The sequence below is a fragment of the Ischnura elegans genome, chromosome X (genome assembly GCF_921293095.1).
Source record: "Ischnura elegans chromosome X, ioIscEleg1.1, whole genome shotgun sequence".
Lineage (NCBI taxonomy): Eukaryota > Metazoa > Arthropoda > Insecta > Odonata > Coenagrionidae > Ischnura > Ischnura elegans.
Window position 1 is genome coordinate 114,415,025 of NC_060259.1, and position 21,494 is coordinate 114,436,518.

Consider the following 21,494-nt stretch of genomic DNA (forward strand, 5'->3'; position numbering starts at 1 on the left):
TGGGTCACTAAGCGCCGGAATGGGCCGAGATATTCCCCACGCGGACAATAGGAAAGGGTCGAACCTCTCCCGCCGAGGGACCCTAATGGCGGTTGGGACCCACTTGGCATGCTTGACCGCGAAACCGTGAAAACACGGCCTTTGGCTTTTTGCTTCGAAAAATTCAAGCCGTGAAAACCCAGTCTTCATCCTTAAGCATCGGAAAATTCAGGCCGTGAAATCATGCCCTGCGTAGGGAAAAGGTTAACGCAACATTGTTCACGCTTAACACATGGCCTAAATTACATGAAAAATATATTTATTAGACAGGAACATTACAAATAATTGACTATTTTTGGCATATACCCAAGTAACATTGACCGTTGGGCCTCTGTTGGGGAACCATGGGCACGGTTGGCTCATTGTGGGTGGATATGCCTACCTAATGCCACTGTTGGCCCAACGTAGGCATCTTTCAATGGCCCAACGAAAATCCCCCACGATGGCCCTACGAAATGGATTATCATCGGCCCACCGTTGGGACGTCATACCATATCTTCGGCTACCCCATTTGTACTGCAAACGAAATTCTGATCAAGATCTTCAACATAGAGATGGGCAAAAATTCGACATAATCGATGGGTCTTATCAAATGATTATCGGATCAGTAGCATCGATTCAGTATAATCGGAGTAATAGCAATAGTAGCAATAATTCAGTATAATGGACAGAAAAAGCGGAATGGCATAATCGATTGTTTTGAAAATTGTTAGAATCATATAATGTTTTGCAGGCATCGAATCATGTGATTCTACCAATTATGTGCAGACAAAATAATTCTTGTACCTCTGATGTATCCTGTTATACTCCAAGTCAAGGGCGGTCCAACCCCAATGAAAAATTTGTACACAATTTCTTGTGTAGGTACTATGCACACATTTTGTATAAATTTGTATACAGTTGTACAGCCTGTACAAAATTAGGTCATTGTATAAAATGTACACATTTTATATACATTTTCACAGCCTTTATAGAATGCAGATATATATTGCGGACACAGTATACAACAGGGAAGTGCACTAATTTTTTTTATTGCTGAATTTGAAAGTTTAGCCTAAAAAAGAAACATTAGTATAGTCACTTTTATTTTCTGCATCTGGAGTATGCACTTTAAAACGTTTTGAAAGTCGGAAAATTTCATGTTGCGCTGAAACACAGTGCCTCCATCTTGATTGAGATGTGACGTCACAAGGCAGTAGTCACCAGTGGAGTATCGCTGAATTCCGTCGCCTTCTTTAGCGCGGCGAGAGTTTCCGGGAATCAGTGGAGTTTGCTTCCTAAAAATGTCGTCTAGTACCGAAAACATGAATTCAAAATAGAATTATAAATGATTTTTTGTTCCAAATTTCATCTCGACGTCGAAACAAAAGCCTGGAGAAGATATTCATTTCCGTGCCTTAAGCACAAGCTATACGGAATAAATGGTTTAAGGCTGCTCCTGACTCTTACCTATTGATGATATTCTGTTTTGAAGATCATTTGAAGGTATTGTAAGATCAAATTGATATTTATATTATAATAATTTACTTAATAGGTACCTCAGTCACATCAGAAAGTGTGTTGAGTCAAAATATAGCATCTTCCGCGTAGACCTACGTAATTTATAAACTGAAAGTAGTTTGGTTAAAGAATTATGGCACGACTGTTTTTTTACACGACCGGGCCAAATGCGTACTTTGCCCATGATATGTGCATATATGATAACAAACGATTTTTGTTAAAGTTAATCTTTATTTCTTGAATTTAGTACATTTATAGGTGATACAGATATAAAGGTACACGGCAGGTCGCGCGGCGTAATTTGTACTCCACTGGTGACGGGTTCATCTTGCTGATCCAAAAAATTAGCTACAATACCTCGAACTTTGAAAACTCGCAATATAGGCAGTCAAAGTACATTGTAAGAATACACGAGACCATTATAGCCCAGAATGTACGTACAATGTCGAAATCCTTGGTTTTCAAAGATTGACGTATTTTATACGCCAGCGCGCCCGGTCCAGGGTTATCAACTTTTATTTCATCCTATTTGTTAGTTGAAATTATATTTCAGAATGGTTCTTTTAGCACTGCTACTGAGGTAAACTGGTAGGTACTGAGGTATGTACTGAGTAAGTAAACTCCCTTTGGAGTAATGTGAATTACAAGTGTTCGAGATATATGGCATTTTATATTCGCTTTGTGTTCTTATTAATTATGCCTGTACGCATATTGTTGCTTGCCGCGAGCCTTTAATGGTATGTGCTCTTGCAAGAGTGGTTTTCATTTTTAATGTGGAAGTTGGTCAGTATAAGCAAAGAAAAAATTAACATTTTAGCGCACACCAACCCTTGTAGTCATCGTATCTCGGCGTTTGTAATGACACTGCTAAAATACCTAAATGCCATAATGATGTTAAAAAAATTGTCTCATGTCAATGATTGCTGCAATTATAATTAATGATAAACTTGATGCCGTATGATCACAATGAAGACAACAAAAAATAATGCCATGACGCAGTCTTGAACCACGATCCTTAGGGTGAGATATATCCTTTGAATCGCGCATGCTACCACTACCCCAACCGATCCATTAAGTAGATGAGGATATTTTAAATTTATATACATATGACTTGTGAAAAGTAACGCATGAAAATTAATTAATTACAGCCTAACTAACGCCCTAATTGAAAAAGATGCAGCATGGTATGCGGTCTCCCCTTGTTAGCCTTAACGTCTCTATGGAGCGTTGAACCTGTCCTCCTTATTCAAAAATTCAGTAACCATAAATACATCAAAGTTTGGTATACCATTTATAAATCGTTGGAATTGTCCTTCTCCCAACCAAGATTATCTTTTCTTGAACCCATCCTGGACAGCGAACCATTGCAACAACCAGCCAGCTCGGAAATAAGGCTAACATCCCATTATTCTAGTTGCGAAGGGCGAACGTTCCGGCCGGCGTGAATACATACGCAACGAATAAGTCTTGCAGCAAACGTCTGAAATAGGTTTATTAGTTTGACTTGGTTCTTACAAAAAACGTTTTGGCATGATAAACGGCATTGCGTCAAAATATACCCAGCAAAAAATAAATGCCATCATGCATTTATTAAAGATTCAATGTGCTATTCGTACTACTCTTTCCAAACTTGAAGTTGACACGTAAATGAATATTAATATATTACGCAATGATGAAGTCGTTTACTCAAAAGAGAAGCAGCCACATATATATTCTGAAGATATTTTATGACAGCAAAAAACGGATACCCTCAAATTCTGTAATTTTTCTATGCAATAATAGTGGTATAACTAAACGGTGTAGAAGCTGCCTTCTGCTGCTGCCTTGTGACGTCACGGCCAATATTCAACATGGACACCCGTTTTCGCGGCCTTTGAATTTTTCCATATTTCAGACGGTCATCTCGAATAAAGTATTCACTATTAGGATTTAAACTGTGGTTTTACGACATTGTTATTCTGAACTTTAATTTAAAAAATGTGTTTGGTGCATTTGAAACACTAGTGCACTTCCCTATTTACATGAATAGAATGTACATAAACCCATGCAAAAGGGTCAGTTTAAAATTTGTACTAAAAGAAATTACTTCCATATGATAACGATAAAACTGGATGATTGGTTATAAGGTGTTAATAACACGTACTTAATAAGAATTATAGTAATACATCAATATAATGGCATTTGATATGATTATTTTCATATGTGTACCACCTTCTTCCATGCCACCCCAATATAGTGCACCATTTATTTTAGGCCACAAAATGTGCAAACAGGGACAAGACATTAATTGCACACCTTTTTGAAACTTGCGCCAAAACGACTGGCGGCCATCTTGTATATCACATATCTTGTGACCCAACGTCTCGCTAGTTTAGCTTTCTGTAGCTTTGAAACTTTGTTTACATTTGTAGTTACAGTATTTGGTGACTTTGCAAATTTATCTGTGCTGTAGAATCTTGTTTTACAAGCAAATTTACATTGAAGTACGCTATGGAAGAGGAAAATAATCCGTGTTTCGTGGTGACGACTGGCAAAAAAGTATTGGAAGTGCCAACGTAACACAACCATCAACGCCGGATTAAGTTTCAGTTTACCGAATTCCCGGAAAAATTGGCTCTAAACTGCACGAAGATATTTAAGAAGAAGTCCTTGTCATCATCAACTCATATCTGTGACCGTGTAAATGTAAGTAAATGGAACATTTTTTGTATTCGATAGTAAACTGAACTTGCGTATGTACTCTTTCGTACGTACTAATGGGATTAATGAACCACTAATTTCAATCCAATAAGTATTTAAGATTATTCAACATTATGTTCTCAGTGTAATTACAATTTAGCATGATATTTGCTTTTGTGGGCATAGTAAAAATGCAATCCATTCAGACCTATTTAGTTGAAATATCAGGGTTCTCGCTGTAGAATGTACTTTGTTAGCAGTTCTTTATGACATTAAAGTATTAGTCTCAATCTCAATTAACTCTTATATGAAGAGTTTTTCTTGAAAATGAATAACCATTGGGAATATGTCAAAGATTTATTGTATTTGATAAGCTGTTCAAAACATAGCCATCAATTTAACTCTCCAAACATTATCATTTTGGTATTGATTTGTGCCTGAATACATTTTTCACAAATGCCTTACAGGTGGACGAGGATGCAGAAAACTACATGAGCTGGAAAATGATGTGAGGCCCTTTGAGAATAAAGATACTAGAATGCCACGATCAGGACATCCCAGTCTCTCCAGATCACCCCGTAATTAGGAAGAGAAAAATTCTCGAGCTCCTGAAGGAGGATGAAGAGCCCGAGGAGGTGCAAATGGACCATGCTATCCCCAGGAACTGTATCGAGGAGGCTAATGAAGATACTTAATTAGAATCCATTGATGCTAGAGGACCACATCCTTCTTAACACAAGTGAGGCTTCCATTTCTACAGAACAGGAGGTAAAAAACTTAAGTATAGGAGCAAACATGAGCAAAGAAGTGGCTGTTCTTGAGGAATTGCAACTTCTCCAATACAGGATGAGAAAAAGTCTGTTTCTTTGCCCGACCCTGCCTATTTGTGATAGTGGCTCCAGTGAAAACTTGGATTTATCATTTTGAGAGAGTGCATGGAGTTATTCCTCAGACTATTCAGAGTATTGGTATACTTCTAGTGAAAAAATAGTACTTGGGTGTAAAGTGCAGTCCATTCATACATTGTCCAAGTGTGTTTGTTGCCATACAAAGAAGGTCAGCTTTTATGTATACCATATTGTAATATAGAAAGATGCCGATGCAATATGTATTGTGCCCTGGAAAATAAAAGTAATAGACCTTCTGAACATCTAGATTTTCATTGTTTATATTTTCCACTGTTAACCACTAACCTTGTTTTGTCCAATAGCATTGATTATTAATGTATTTAATTTCAATTTGGTTTATATGGAGTTTAAGGTAAAGATTCTTCTATCTTCCAGTTCATTATCATGTGAGAAGCTAAATTAATTTAAATTCCATTCTATCAAAATGATCAATGCCGGTAAAATGACGACTTTTGTTGGGAAACGGTTAGCAGAATTTGAAAGGGTCAACAATACATTGTTGGAAACTGGTTAACCAAGGGTTGGGAATACGAAGGCCCGACTCCAAAGCTCTTGTTGGCCCATCGTTGGTTGGGATATTGTTGGCAAGGTGGCCAAATCATACCATGGGCCAACCGCTGTGTCCCACCATCTGCCAACATAGGGCCAACCAAAAATGTTACTTGGGTATGATCCATCTCACAACCAATCACTGTGCTGGCAAAAGCGGTTGTTTTAGGCATAACATGCACATTGCTCTCGTGAATACGTGTACTGAAATGGCATTTCATGGATTTTTACATCAGAGAGAGATCCATAATAGCAGGGTTAATGCCAAGTGGAGAGCAAATATTTTTAGTGAGGTGGCGTGTTCCTTTAGGATATTTGAAAGAGATATTATTCGAATCAACAATATGACCTAAGTGTCTCGATAAAGTACTAGTATTCCTGTAATTGGCTAAAATCTTCTTTGAATCCTTTAACAAATGTCATAATTTCGCACCAGAATCATGCTTTTTCCTGGGACATAGGCAACATATCCAAACATTCCCGCATCGATCGATTTCCCACATTCATCGTTTTTTTTCGCCCATCCCCTGAAAAACGATAGATCGAGGATTCCACTGTATTTAAATGAAATTGATATTTTGATTTATATACATTCTATAAACAATTTTAATAAATATTTTCGGCGATCTCAGAAAGATTGGGTAAGGGAAATTTGGTTACTGTGCGGTAATAACAACGTGCGCAAAAAACAATCTCTCAGAGGCGCGAGGAATTAAAAAAGGACTTCCGGTGTTCAGATGGAAGAAGATCCTAAGGGCATTCGCATATTAAAGGATGCCATGGTATTCGGCATCCGGGCAAGAGCGCGGTTGGGTTGGGCCTTAAGTTGGCCCTGAATTTTCCAAACGTGGACGTCATAACAGATATCACTTTTCATTGCTGCGTTTACATTATATGTCTCGTACGTATGGCATATGTCGCGTACGTTAATTTTTAGTTAATATACGGCCGGTGATTGTCCTATTTTTCACTTATAAACGGACTATGAATTTGACGACATTGAGACCGTGAAAACCTGAAGAAAAAAACTGTGAAAACTTGGAAAAAAACCGTGAAAACCTGGAAAAACCGTGAATTTCATTATTTAGGTAGAGTGGGAACCCTGATTAGGGTGTTGCTTATTTTTTATTTTTTCTTGGATTTTTGATTTTTACCTCTTGAAATATGCTATTGGGTGCAGAATGACTATCCTATAAATTTCAGCTCAATTTTTAACATTTATAGGTCGCTTAAGATATACGCATATACATTTAATCTTCGCGATTTTTTTGAAATAACATCATTTTCAAGAGTAATGCACAATTTTACATTCCTTTATCTTTAGGACCAAAATTCACTCCATTTTTACGTCCACTCAGCAGTTTCCCAGGAATGCAATACTTTTCCGCGAGCTACAGCCATGTGTCAAATCCCTGACAGCCAGCTGGTTACTCAGGCCACATTCACGGTCAACTGATAGGTCCTGTGCCCCTCCCTATTGGGCCCAGAGGTGTCTCACAACAGCTTTTGGCCATTGAATGACATGCACAAGATTCAGAAAAGACCATAGACCATGAGACCAAAATTAACCAATTCATGGCAGTATGCAAGTTTTTTGAGCTTTCATTGATTGACCCAAAGCTTTCTAGCTACAGCAAGGCTAGACCAATCACTGTCCAAAAAGCACACTCAAACAAGACAAGATGGACTGAAAAAGGAAACTGCATATATCACATAGCTGACCCGGCTTTGCCTTGAATACAACGGCATCACAAAATTGCAAGATCGGACATGTTCATCCCTTGACTCCTTTGTTTGTAGCCTCATTGCTTGAAAGGCAGAGGGAGAGCACTCCTTCCCCTCCACCTCTCCCTAACCCTCTTCTGCTGACCATCCCTTCCTCTAACTGAGCAGTCATCTCGTACTGCTATAGTTCCCTGAACTCACCATACATGACATCTAAGTTGTACTCAAAATTGTTTATTGTGTTGCAGATTGCAAAGTTGAAATTTATTTTATTAATACATTGATGAAAATGTCTACCACAACATAGAAATATTTTTATTTAGATAAGAATAACTCAACATATTGTAACGTTTTTTTATTTTCTCTTCAATGGTTCACAAATATTCTTATTACACTTTATAAACAAACTCGGGAGCAAAGAGACTCCCACACGCCACAACTATTACAATCCAACTCCTCTTATTCTCCCGCCCGTGCCATCAACAACAATTGTTCCACTCCACCTCTGCCACTCATCATTGCCCGCTTCATTGTCCTCCTCCCATCAATTGTCACACCAACGTCCAACTCAAAATTAGGTGTTTCAATATGCTATGTGGGTGCACTGTGCCATGAAATTGTAAGTGCAAAATCCACTACTGAAGCGTGAAGTACAAGTCAGTATGGGATGAAAAAGTGACAAATTTAAGGGGGTGTGTGTGAGGAAAATTTGAATGTTGTCAAAAATTTCTCCGATGACATAAGCCTTGTGGTATTATGTCTTTAAATCTTCCAGATTCAGAACGTAAGCCCCAGACTCAGGGAACTCCAATCGTCTGTCACTGGCTGGTTGAGGGAAAGACTCCACAAACAAGAATAATCAGCATTCAAAGAAACAATTGTCGCAAAATCACATGTCATTTTCAATCAATATCTGTTACAAGTGGAAATATTCAAAAATCAAAATTATTACAGAAAACAGCAATGATAACTGATAATCTCATTAGAAACATTACCAAAAACTAAGTACAAGCTAAATTTGCCAGACAGCACCAAAAATGATTTTTAAGAAAATCACTTCCTTTGCCGAGCGATCTGTTCACTCCGAGCGCCTCCAGCAGAAGACGCCTGGCCGACCTCCGAACAGTGTCAGGGTGGAGGGGAGGGAATTAGCAAAGGAGCAGGGGGGTAATAGGGCGATGTCCAAGTCAGCTGCATCCATGTAAAACTCCGGGTAGGGGCCCGTGTTGACTGCAACCTCTGGAAAACATCCGTCATCCAAGCCGGGGTTGGGGGAGAACAGCGTACCACCGGGTTTTCTCTCCTCTATCTCCTGGGTTGGAGACATAGCCAAGTCATGTGATAGCTGGTAGAGGCAAGTCATTGGAATTCAAGAAGGGGAAAGAAATAGTAGGATGAGGTGTTGGAGGGAGAGAGAGTTGTAATAGGACAAGTGGAGTACTTCTCACTCCAAACTGCATTCGGTGGCAGTGGGGTAAAGTCCTTGCCTGCCAATCCGTAGGTCCCGGGTTCGAATCGCACCTGGGTAGGTGGTCCCCATCATGGGCATGGATGTTGGTGATGTTCTATTGTTAATGTTGCAACCCACGCTGTAAAGGCCATTCTGTGCTGTTTGCGGGGAAGTGAGAAATAAATAAATTATGCCTCAGTACCCACTTCCCCTTGATTTCCAGGAGTAGGTATTCCTCCGCCGTACTAGCTATATGAGTCTTGATCTTTAGGTGGGCTGGGTCGGAGGGTTGCGTCGGAGGGAAGCGTCGAAGGGCATCATATGAAGGACAGAGTTTGGAGACAAGAGTTCAGAGACTTGAGGCCGTTTTACATGGTACACGGAATTGCACAATCTGGCGTACGTGCGAAGGGGCAATCAAAATTGCGTCGTGTAAAGCGGTGAATTGCTGGAACACATGCGAGAATGCGTGGATGTGAGACGTCAAAATAGCCCCTGTTAATAATTTTGTTCATGCATTCGCGCAATTTTACGCCTTTTTAGAAATAAATGCAGCTCTAACCTGCACAATTCCGTGCCCCGTGTAAAACGGCCTGAGGCCTTAAGAGTCTCCGAGCCTTGGAGTCCAAGGGCCTTTGTGCGAAAAACCCTTAGCGCGAAAAGTCCTTAGCGGGAGAAGTTCTGCGGATAAGTTCGGAGGAATTTCTGGGGGGGTACACTAAAAAATGCCACAGCCTATTTTCATGTCCAAACACAAGTGCAATGACTGATAATGTTAATGCCGAGTATCCACCAAGCCCAATGTGTTCGTCATCAACAATTTTATCAATGATTTCAGTTGTTAAATGATGCGTAAAGAATTTTTCATTCACAAATGACTTTAAACCAATTAATGCCAATGCCAATTATTAATGCCAAAAAAGTTGATTTCATCAGTCAGTTGAAATGTATCACTAAGCTGATTGCTGAAATGATATGTATTGATGATATTTAGTGATTTTTCCAGGTATTCTTCTGCATTTAAACAAAACTGTAGGACAATATTTCGCCAACGTTCCAGTTGGCTTCCTCAGGTCCACTGAAGTGTCAATGCAGAAAGTTGTTCATCTTATATACACCCAGATTGCCGTCTTTTTTTGTGGAGGTGTGCCCTGATTGGTCAGGATCTTTGAAGACCCTTTTCCACGCGCTGGCGAGATTGTAGCCGTCTTCACGGTTGAAGTTCTTTGTTGTTTTGGCGATTTCAATTGCTTCCCTGATTATTCTCGAGTAGTAGCGGCCTTCTTTGTTCAAAAGAGAGGCGTTGTCAAAGTCAATATTGTGTGTCGGTCCACTCCATTGGTGTTCCGCCACCGCTTATTGGGTGAAATGTCTATTTTTTACGGCCCTTCAGTGCTCTTGGACTCGGCATTTCAGTGCTCATGATGTTTGGCCGATGTAGGAATCACCGCAGCTGCATTTAATCTGGTATACTCCTCCACAGATGTCTTTAGGGTGGTGGTCTTTCGTGTTGACAAGGATATTTGACATCTTGGTGACGCATTTGAATCTGGTCATGATGTTGTGTTTCTGGAGGGCTCTCGTGATCTTTTCCGTGTGCTCACGCGACCTAAGGTAGGATAGCGTGTGCTTTCACCTTTTCTGTAGTTTCATTGGTCCTTTTCGGAGCCATCAGCGACTGCTTGTGTTCCATTATGTGGAAAATCTTCAAGATGTTTTCTCGCCGTAAGCCGTTCATCTGGAAAGTTTCCATTAAATGTCGTTTTTTTTGTTCGATGAAGGCAGCGTCTGAGAGGGAGCATGCTCGGTTGAATAATGTTATAATTAATAAAAGGAGATGGGACTTTGGGACACTCCGTTTTTTGGAAAAAGACCCACACGGACCGATATCTCCATGCAGACTCCCATTACCACCCACAACAGAAATTCGGAGTAATTGAAACATTATTCCACCGAGCATGCTCCCTCTCAGATGCTGCCTCCATCGAAAAAGAAAAACTGAATGCAATGCCACAGCAATAATTGCACATTTGCGATTTAATTATAGAATTATAGATTGTAGACAACATATATCTTAATTTGCAATTGGTTAACCATTAAAGAATATTCTAAATTCAATCAAAAGTTTTTCCTGCCACTGATCGTCATCTGCATGACAGAGAAGCCATCCAAGTAAACTTGAAACATACCTTGTCAAAAAGTAAATTGAATAATTCCTTTTTCGAATAGGATTCTAGTGGAAATACAGTAAACTCTCGATTATACGAAGCAGGATTTTACGAAGTTTTCGATTATACGAAGTGATATTGCGGTCCCGACGAATAGCCTATGCTAAATACATGGCGCTATTCGTTTATATGAAGTTTCGATTATACGAAATGTTTTGAAATTACGAACTTCAGCTCGGTCTCCAGGAGCAAATGGCATTCGTTTATACAAAATACGGCGAAATGTTAGTCAACAAAACAAGTTACGCCGGAGTAGTTAGCTAAAAAAATCAGCGCTTCCGACTGTGGTCCATCAAAAGTGTGAAATCATAAATGATAGTGCAACTTTGGAGAGAAAGGGTTCGCCTAAAACCTCACGGTGGGAATTTAGGGGAAGTAGGAGTTCAGTCAAAATATCTCGAGTGACATAATGCCCCTATTTACGTGCCTATTCGTAAACATCGCATCGACAATACATCGTAGTTTAACATGCCAGGAAGGCCGCGCGAGGTATATCGTACACTCCTACTTAAGCCTTTGCACTGCTGTGAACGTACCGGGTACGTTCGCAAGGCAAGCTGCTGTGAAAATACTTCGAAACTACTTGACTACTTTTCGCCGAAGCACTTCGAAGGGTTCCTAATCCGGGACCCTTTCCTCGATGAGCTCACCCTCGCTGGCTCCTCTCCTCGACCCTCTGAGCGGGGGCATCCCTCCCCAAAAGTGACCGCTCTGACTGCATTTTGAAAATCTATCAATCCATGCCATCATTAAAAAATAATTGTTTGCATCGAACTCCTGCCAATCAAGCAATCAAGTACGTCTCTGAACGTGTTTCTGCGATGAGCAATAACGATTTTGTTAACTTTGCTAAAATGGCCAAGTTAATAAAATTGTTATTTTTCATCGTAGAAACACGGTTCAAAGACGTACTTGATTTCCTCCACTGCAATCGCAAATTGCTGGAAATCGGCCGGATTCCCTTTGATAGCGCATCATGAGGATGTTCTCAAGGTTGGTAATTGATACAACGAGCCTACTTGTAATAGGGTGGTTTCCTATTATTTTCTTATTGCCTAAATCGAAAGATTATTACTCCTGGAGTATGTATTTCACGCATTTAGATTTTTAAATGACGTTATTTATTTTTCGCGATTAAATGAAAAGTGAAAATTTTCAAGCGCGCGAAAACGCGACGGGTAAGTATGAATGCCGGGAAATCTCTCCGTGACGTATTTCTCCTTCCCGCTGCCGCCATGTGAGGTGACCTTGAGGAAGGCTTGAGCGCTGATACGACGCAGGCTGCTAGCAGGTAGCTGAGTACCCTGCTAGCTGGTAGCGCTTGGCTTAAATAAGGATTATTAATACCTTTTCAAATTAAGAAAACTTTCCGACCTTAGCCAGTTTTAATAAGTGATAATTAGGACATGTTTCCCTGAGCTCTGCACCTCATGCATGCATTGGTAATCTCAGACGATGTATAACTCCTATCGAGGAGAGGAGGACCAAGCCCATGTTATCAGAGCGTATGCGTTTTTGACGTAGTTCTGGAGCTGTGGCTCAGATGGCTCTAAGGCTCACAGCTCCAATCGCGCGGGCTATTTGACTCTCGTCGTATAAAGCGCTCCACATTCAGTTGACAGTATGGTTTCTTATGGAGATTCGTTTCCCATGTTATTCTCCATAAGGCTGGGAGCGCGGTTCCAAGTCGTCAATTACAGCATGAAAATTAAGATTGCGCTCTGCATTAGTTAAAAAATGCATTCTAATGTAGAATAAGACGCTTCATTCATTGGTACCAATAGTTTTTCAATAAAAGTTATAACAAAAGCTATAAAAAACATTTCCTTAACTTTCCGTTAGAAACGTGTATTTTTTTACTTTGTCTTCTTCTCGCAATTGCCGCCTAACCGTTGAGTGTATTGAATTGAATCTTCTGCATAAATTTCTTCATACTATTTTCTCTTTGAAGGTTTTCACCTTTTTTTAAAGTTATTGGGAATAAAATTGTTATACCGATGTTACACCCACCAGGACAAGAAAATTGGGATTTTTGTAAGGTAAAAAGTAGTCGCCTACTAACTTACGTTTCTTACATCATAGGTCCTTATATGCTGTGAATCAAATTTGAAGAAAACTATATAGCTATTTTTAGTGAAAAAATCATTTACCTATCTCAATTTGGAAGGGAGTTACAAGGTTTTGATATTACGAAAAAATATTACGGCGCCACTGAGCCGAGCTTCTCGCAACCTCCATGCGCGCGGAGAGAAAATTCTCGAGCGGGAAAGGATATTTTTGTCAATGCTTACTAGGAAATATGTACTCCTTCGTTACATATCCCTAAAGGAGAACACTGATTCGCTGTAACTTCAATACTTACTTACTTATTCAGGAAATAAAGCAAATTTTGATGGCTTGGAACGACGAATTTCGCCTTGGGTCTTTATAATGAAGTGGTTTCGAATTCTGGGGCCTTGCTACCCAACATAAAGTTTATTTTCACTAATTTGGGGAGTTATTCTGACCAAAGACAATGTTTTCGGAGGATGAGTAGTGGGTTTCTCGAGAGAATAGCAAAGGTTTATTTTTCATTTTTAAGAAAGTTTACCAATTTTGGTTGTAGGAAGACTTGTCTGCTGTAGAAGGGCTTGTCGGCCCTTGTATACATATACTCTAAAAAACATCGGTTGCTGTATCATAATTTATAACACAATTTTCAGTGTTCAAGGTTCTAGGCTCCATTTACTATCATTTTACTTCTGCGTAACCGCGTCAAGAATCTTGAATTTCTGTCTTTGTATGGAGAAGATCTTCTGGTATCCCTATTGTGGTAATTAAATCGTATTGTTTTTTAATAACACCAGTGTGGGATGCTTTATAAGTTTTCACAACATTCACTTCTACAAAAATCCGAAAATTAATATTTCATAGATGAGGAAACCATTTTTGCGACTAGGTTTCTATTTTTCCCGATAGAAACTCCATATACACGCTCACATATACTTCCCATCATTTTCGATTAGTCTGCATTTTTTCAGAACAACATTAAAATTACTTGACCGCATTGAATTTTGTCAATTTTACGTAGGCCGTTTAAAACATCTTTATAAAATTCTTTAGTGCAATGTGGGCATTAAATATTTCAAGACAGTCCATACATATTTTGATAGTATATAATATTTCAGAGAGCTGTTGCCACTATTCACCTGAGTTACCATTTGAAGCTTTTTCTCTGCTACTGTAGTTTTTTGTGTAGTTCAATACAGTTACATCATGTTACACCCTGAATCTATCCGTCTATCACGCAATAAGTCGAACTCAATTCTTAATTCTTGAATTTTTTCGGCGCCAAAGAATTTTTACCTCATTCGAAGACAAATATCCTAGAAAGTGAACCGTTAACTTTACTGTTTCAGCTTATGATTGATTCCAAGTATTTTGGAGCCATGATTTACTAATGAAGAAATTAATATAGTATTTATTTAATATAATTAATTGCCATGTTAAGGTAATTTGTCTTCTAACTTATCTCAAAACGTTCAAGCTTGTAATCATTGAAAATTACTTTCTATTTTGGTATAAATAAATCCGATGACCTTCGATATCGTTTTTATAGTCGTTCAAGAGATTTCCAGAGAATATTTTCAGTAAAGAGTAATTTTATAAAAAATGTGTTTTTTGATGGAGAGAATAAAATAGCATGATTTGTGTAAAGAAGAGTGTACTAACTTCAGTTTTTTACTACAAACACATATTTACCACTTTTTTTATTTATGAGACAAAATTCTTATCTTATCTCTGCTATTGCGTTTACTGACTGACATCCATTTACAATTTTTTAAATTGGGCACGTAAAAAGCAGGCCAAATGCATAGAATAGATGCAATTTGCATTCAAATGGAATGCTCGCGTCGGTGTGGCCCTCTAGTTTTTATTTCAGATTTCTTTTCAACTTAGAAATTAAATTTTTTCTTACATTTTGTTTATGTGAATTTTTTTGAAAATTCTTTTGGAAACTTTCAAGGCAGCTTTAGTAAAAACAAAAAAGTCACTGGATGGGTAATGAAGACCAGAAGATGTATTCTTCAGGCCAGGAAAGGTCTTTTATAAAATTAGGAGTTGAGACTTATCGCTCATGTCCTCCTTGTGTACAAACATTTCCTTGCACTTGGGACAGGAAAATCTTTCTTCTTACCAAGTACCCTGAGAAGTATACGTCGGAGCAATCCTGGAGGGTGATCACATCCGTTCCGATATCAGAGTTGACGTCAACATGCTCCTCGGAGGAGTTTGTTGAAGTGTCTTCTTCACCTTCTTCCATATCGGTAGGCAAAGTTGAAGAGCATGGCTCCATGGATCTAATCCATTCCTCATTCTGAATGTCCAGCATGTAGCTATCATCCACGTCGTAGCCTGTAGATCTAGGAGGTTTCAGCAAACTTCTTTCACTGAAACTTGCCTGTAGCTCATTCTGAATCCCTTTACTGTGGGGTTGCGATTAAATCTCCCCTTCTGCCTCATCACGGATAAAAATTTTTCAGGGCGTCTTGGTTTAGTTTTGCTGTCGCAACTCCCTCTTCACTAGATTCTAAAAGTGCCATAATGGACTTAATCGACAAAAGAAAGCCGTCGAAACACGGAGGTCGACTTCCGTCTACTTTTGTTATCCCACTCATTATCCGATACCCTTCATGCAGCAGGTCCTTGGTTTTAATATTGCTATCACAAAGGTGGACATTTAATTTACAGTTGAGCAAATAAAAAATGTTGTTTATCATCTCAATGAAGTCCGCAGTAGAGGTAGCTGATGATAGTATCAGCTCTTCTGTGGAGCAACTCGCACGGATTGCGGCGGCGACGGACAAACTGAATATTTGAGTAGCCAGCTTCACTGACATCTTCTGAAAGGCATTTGGCCACAAATGAGCCGGCGTTAATTTCCACATCGCTCTTGTGGTTGAGCTCGAAGTGTCGCTCTTATGGACACTGCGGATATTTTCGAATGAAATTATTTTTCCATCCGCTACAAAGTCACTAGTAAGTAAGTTATTTCTTAAAGATTTGACTAGATGAGGCACATCTAATATGCAATAAATTTTTCTATTTTTTACCTCGAAATAAGGATTTTCAAACAAGACGACCAAGTCTTTTAGAGCTTTTCTGTCTCAGCTTCCCTGATCACAAATAAAACTTTGTGGACTTAATCCAACGTCCAAAACCTTAAACCGCCATCGCGTAAGTATTTTGAGTTATCCATTCATTGAAGGCTACAAAATATTTGATGTTCTGTACTTTAGATATTTATTGACTTTTTGCAAAGAATGTAACGAGCCAAAACTAATTGTTTGTCTTAGATAACAAATTATTCAATACAATATTGATTTTCAATGTTAGTACAGTATTTGTTCCCAGTGTGCAACATAAAGTTCAAAGTTCTAGCTGCAAACGACCTGTTGACGAGCCCCTCCGGAGATACTTTCACTGACATGTATTCTATAAATAATTTTCCCGAAGTAAAGCCCTCAATTTCCTCCATTGTTAGGGACTATTTTCCCTACGATTGAAAACTAGTAAAATGTTTTCAGACGTTAAAAAATACTTCCAACAGAGGAAAAATATTTTGTAGGAGTGTGTGTGTGATCGTTTAATTTAGAATTTGTCCGAAAATACCCTATTTTCAGCGTATATAAAAAACATCTGTTCGCAGGAGAATGTTTGAGTTAATCAAAATGATTGAGATAGTGAACTATTTTGTGTAATTCTTTTCGCATGTTGTTGTGCGCCAACTTTTACGTTTTATATGCTCTTCATTCCTGTAATAAGAAACTCCGAACGAAAAATTCCTACTTTCATAAATTTGTCTCCACTTTTGCGTCAACTTATCAGCGGATAATATTTAGTTGCCTCATTTAATGGAGCCCAATAAGTTTCACAAAGTGGCTTATCTCTTCCGACAAAATACTATAAACTTTATTATCTTTCAAATTTGCCTTGGTGCCAGTACCGTATTGCGGAAGGCTGCAGAACTTCGTCAAAGGACTCATTGAGTCTCACATTGCTGAATATAAAATCCTCTGTTAAATGAAATAAAATAACTATGTTTTATTTCATTGAACATGAAGCAATTCCATAAAATAACGCCTGAGACCTTGTCTTATATTGAAATCCTCTGAACGTCCATTCGATATTCGTGCATATATCCTCTCAAAATTTCATAAAAATCCCTGGAGGTCGAGTGGATACTTCCCTAAAGTTTTCTCACTGATAGCTTATTCGTTTAGTTTATCAATATGGAACAAAATACCCTAAAGGAATATGATCCGGAATGGAGATGCATTCAGAATTTAAGAATCTGTTCTTTCGGACTGATGGATAATATTTTTGCGGAAGCGATGATTAGTTCAAGGTTAGATTACATAATTTTGAGTTTTCAATAATGAAGGATGCTTCATTTTTCACTTATAACCATCAAACCGGGGGTCCCGGTGCCCTGAATTTTTTTTCTCTCTTGCCTTCGGACCGCATTCTTTGAACTGTATGAGACTGTTTCAACAGTTATTCACAGCTGCATGTTGTAAAAGTGTTTTCAGTAGTAACGGGAAGAGCCAAGCAGAGAGATGAGGGAAGGATTTGTGGAAGACGCAGCTCGCCAGGTGATAAAAAAATCCCTCCTATCCATGCTTCTTTTGTCCCAACAGCTCTCTCCCTCACACAGCCCGATCTGATTTCGTCTCCCGTCGGACCGAGGTGTCGAATGTCACGAGTGTCCCCCCGTCAAACAGTGAGGGGAAAGAAGGGAGGGAGAGGACCCAAGGTCAGCTTACCCGTGCGAGAGTACGCCACTGCCCTCTCTCGACAGCAATTCACAACAACAAATGTATATCCTTTTCCCCATAAAGGCTGGCCCTCTCTTCTCCTCTCTGCTCCTATCTACTCGTATAGAAACTAGGTCCCTGTAACGTCACGTGGAGTGGCATCGCGTGGGCACCAATCTGGCCGATTTCAAATGAGGATAAAAATGGACCATTGACATTCGTCTAAACCGGTATTTCTAAACCAAAGTAATTTATATATTATGAATACACTAATGGTGGGTAACGAATCGCAATCAATGCCTTTCGTTTTCTTTGATGAAGGAAACTACCCTATTCTACCGCTATAATATCACGGCTATCGTTGATTCGTTACGTTATACCTTCAGGAAGCTGCAGTGGATGAAATCGCGGAGGAGATTAGAGGCTTAAAAGATGATTTTGAAAAATACTTGGACAAAGCAGGATGAGCACAGCGCGCAACATCAAACGATTATATTGCCCTAGATGGTGATATCCAGGCTTGCGACTATGCGACGCCGGTACCTACGTCGGATGAAGCAGCGGCCGGGACTAGTCATAATAGCAGTGACGACGAAGATGAAAGTGAGGAAGTAATTTCACCAAATAAAAAAGAAGTATACGCTGCCCTCCAAACATTAAGATGTGTTGATCTAGCTAACGATTTAGATCCCTAATTTAATTCCCATTTATGCAAGTGAGAAACCATGGTGGAAGCGGCGATGGAGAAGGGCAAAAAGAAAAAAAAAAACGGATTTTTCTGGGTAATACATTTTCATGTCTATAGGTATTAACCTTCCTGAATAAACTACTTAAATATCTTAAGTATTGGGCTCTATTTACCACCAACTTATTTTTCAGGCTAATCGTAATGAAGACGCACTTCTAACTCTAACCATGAACTTTCCTCTCGCGCGCCTCCCAGTTCTCCCATGCCGAGAGATCTTTCTTTCCCAAGTCTTTGTTTACTCCCTCCTGCGGCTTTCTGCTGATCTTGCTGACACCCACCTTACGCATCCCAAACCCCTCCTTCCCCAGCATTTCCCATTCACTCCCTCCCTTAGGTGACTGAGCTTGAGTGCGTCGAAAAAAATATACGCCCCCCAAACATAGACTGAGGCAGAGCTGAAGGCCCTTTCCCAACCCTTCTTTCTCCTGCCCCTTCACCCCTCGTTATGCTGATCACATTTCTTTCCTCATTTCACTCTTATTCAACCCCCCCCCCCCCCCCCCACTGGAGCGTTCTCTGACTGTGGAGAATGGCATGGTTCATCTTTACCTGCAACGGGGGAAATTTTTAACCGGAAAGAGGCTGAAGAAGAATCTTCCACTATCGGGGAAATGGTGCCGTGCTTATAATTTCCTCTCTTCTTCTCTGCTGACTTTTCAATTTAAATTATTATCTTTGCTCTTTCCACACTATATTTATTTACGATTATGGCGCAACTATTTTTTAGTTCTAAAACTAAGAAAATCTTTTCTCTATGTCAATGATCCTTTGCATAACTTTCAATACGGCGGAGAAAGGAACACGAAAACTAAATGAGGTGAAGGTACAGGTTTTTGTGTGTCATTTTTGGGAATTCACGCAAGTGAACCAATACTTCACACACGTTGAGAAATGATGAAACGTCTCTTGTAGGAAAACAATCACTGTGGATAAAAAGGTTTCTCTCTTTACTTCTCCGATTATGGAAGATGTTTCTCCTGTCGTTTTCCGGTTGGATCCTTGCTCCTGTCGGCATAAAAGAAGAGAGACATACTATATGAACATAGCACTTCACACCCAGTGTGAAGAATATGGTCCTGATGAAGAATAAAGCCTTTCATAGCAACGTCTGCAAAGATGATGGAGCACAATAGCCGGACGGAGAACTCAAACAGAAATTACTTCAAATATTCGCCAGAAGATAATCATATTCTACGTAATTTATGATCGTAAGTGAATCTCAATGAAAATAACTAATTAAAAGATATACAGCACATTCAGCTGAAATTACGGAGTAACTCGAAATATTAACTTACGAAGGTTATTTTGGAAATGGGTTAAGGCCCTCGTTATTCTTTTTTTTTTCTCGTCACTGAGCGATAGAGGGCGACATAAATAGCGGTTAGGCCCTTGAAGTATGGTTAGGCCGGCTGCAGCTTATATTTCCGTGGGTGCTGGAAACAAATATCTATCTTACGCTTACTTAATAGTTCCTATTCGCTCCTAACCACTAATTTATGACATTAAATTCTTATGATATATTTTGATTTTGATATATTATGATATATGACATTATTTGATTACGTTTTTTAAACTGGTCGGGAATTTCTTAAGCGATCGTTGATATTGAAGTATGTACAAGAAATGGGAAATTTATGGCGGTATAATTATTTAACGATCTTTCACAGCATAATCGATAACAAAAAGCCTATTCTATGATTAATACCAAGAATAACCACCGAAAGCATTTAAATAAGGCCACTAAAGACAAAAAAGGGCGGAAGAAACAAAAGCGAACGTTTTTTCGTGACCTATGAACAAGGTTTGAAATTACGAAACTCGATTTTACGAAGTGCCAATTTCCCGGTCCCACTGACTTCGTATAATCGAGAGTTTACTTAATGAGCCCGTTGTAGCCCTGCATTGAAATGCAAAAATCCTGGGCTTTTGTGTCCGATTAATCTTTTTAAAAAGGATCAGGGAAAACATCAAAGAAGTGTAAAATTCATGCACGGATAAGCCACAGCCTGATATTCGGGAGTCTGCTGTATTTTTATCTTCTTTACTTCCAGTGATGTATCACCTAACACCAAGATGCTTTCATTAAATTCTAATTTTATAACTTTGCAATATTTTGTATATATAGTTTCATGTATTGCAAAATAGCTCTAAGGTTTTTGTTAAATATTCAAATGAAGGGTATTTGCTAAATTTGGTCAAAATTAGTAAGTTTTTTACAATGCACCTAATAAAAGGTGGGAAAACAAAATTTCAGGGAGTTATACTGAATATATGCCCGTTAACGGCACAGCTAACTTTCTTTGTTGTCTACTTCAGGCTCCACAAAATGATGAAATCATGTGTGAAATCAACCGGGTGCAGTCTGAGTTGGCAGCTATAACAGCGTACAATTGTAAAATGCTGAAACAAGTATTACACATGGCCAGGGAGCAGTTACCTCGTCAAGAACTGAAGAAGAAGCTAAAAATAGTGGATGATGAGGTAAGGAAAGTGTATGAAGTCCCTTGTCGAAGTCCCTGTCTAGCATGAGCCTTATTTTCTAAAAAGGTAACATTAACATCATTTTGAGAAAGTTGGTGTAAAAAGAGAGCTGAGATGTGGGTGGCATAGATAAAACTGACTGGGGCTGTGACTGGTGCCTGGATCAAGCTCTCACGTTTCCACGTCATTTCAAGGAAATGTCAAGTAATAGCTCAGAAGTAGAGGTCCTTGAAAGTGGTTTTATTTTTTGCTAAAATTGGCTTTAAAACTATGTGATTTCGGTGTTATAGAAAATTTTGGCGGTGTTGTTTTAATGCAACAAATTTCCCACATTTATAGGCGTTGTATTATTTTTTGCTGCAAATTTCATGAATACTTATACTTTTATCA

At 39.0% G+C, this 21,494-nt stretch overlaps 1 protein-coding gene and 1 long non-coding RNA gene across 4 annotated transcripts in view; both read left to right on the top strand.

Moving 5' to 3' along the window:
• Positions 1–21,494, top strand: part of LOC124171895 (transcriptional adapter 3) — a 159,403-nt gene that overhangs the window by 88,009 nt on the left and 49,900 nt on the right. For all 3 annotated transcript variants that reach the window (XM_046551289.1, XM_046551291.1, XM_046551290.1), the window contains exon 9: positions 20,940–21,104. In XM_046551289.1, the coding sequence (XP_046407245.1) occupies positions 20,940–21,104 (165 nt within the window). The remainder of the gene's footprint in view (positions 1–20,939; positions 21,105–21,494) is intronic.
• On the top strand, positions 3,489–5,368 carry LOC124171896. The gene is made up of 2 exons (XR_006868005.1): positions 3,489–4,224; positions 4,686–5,368. It is a non-coding gene; the product is annotated as an uncharacterized LOC124171896 (long non-coding RNA).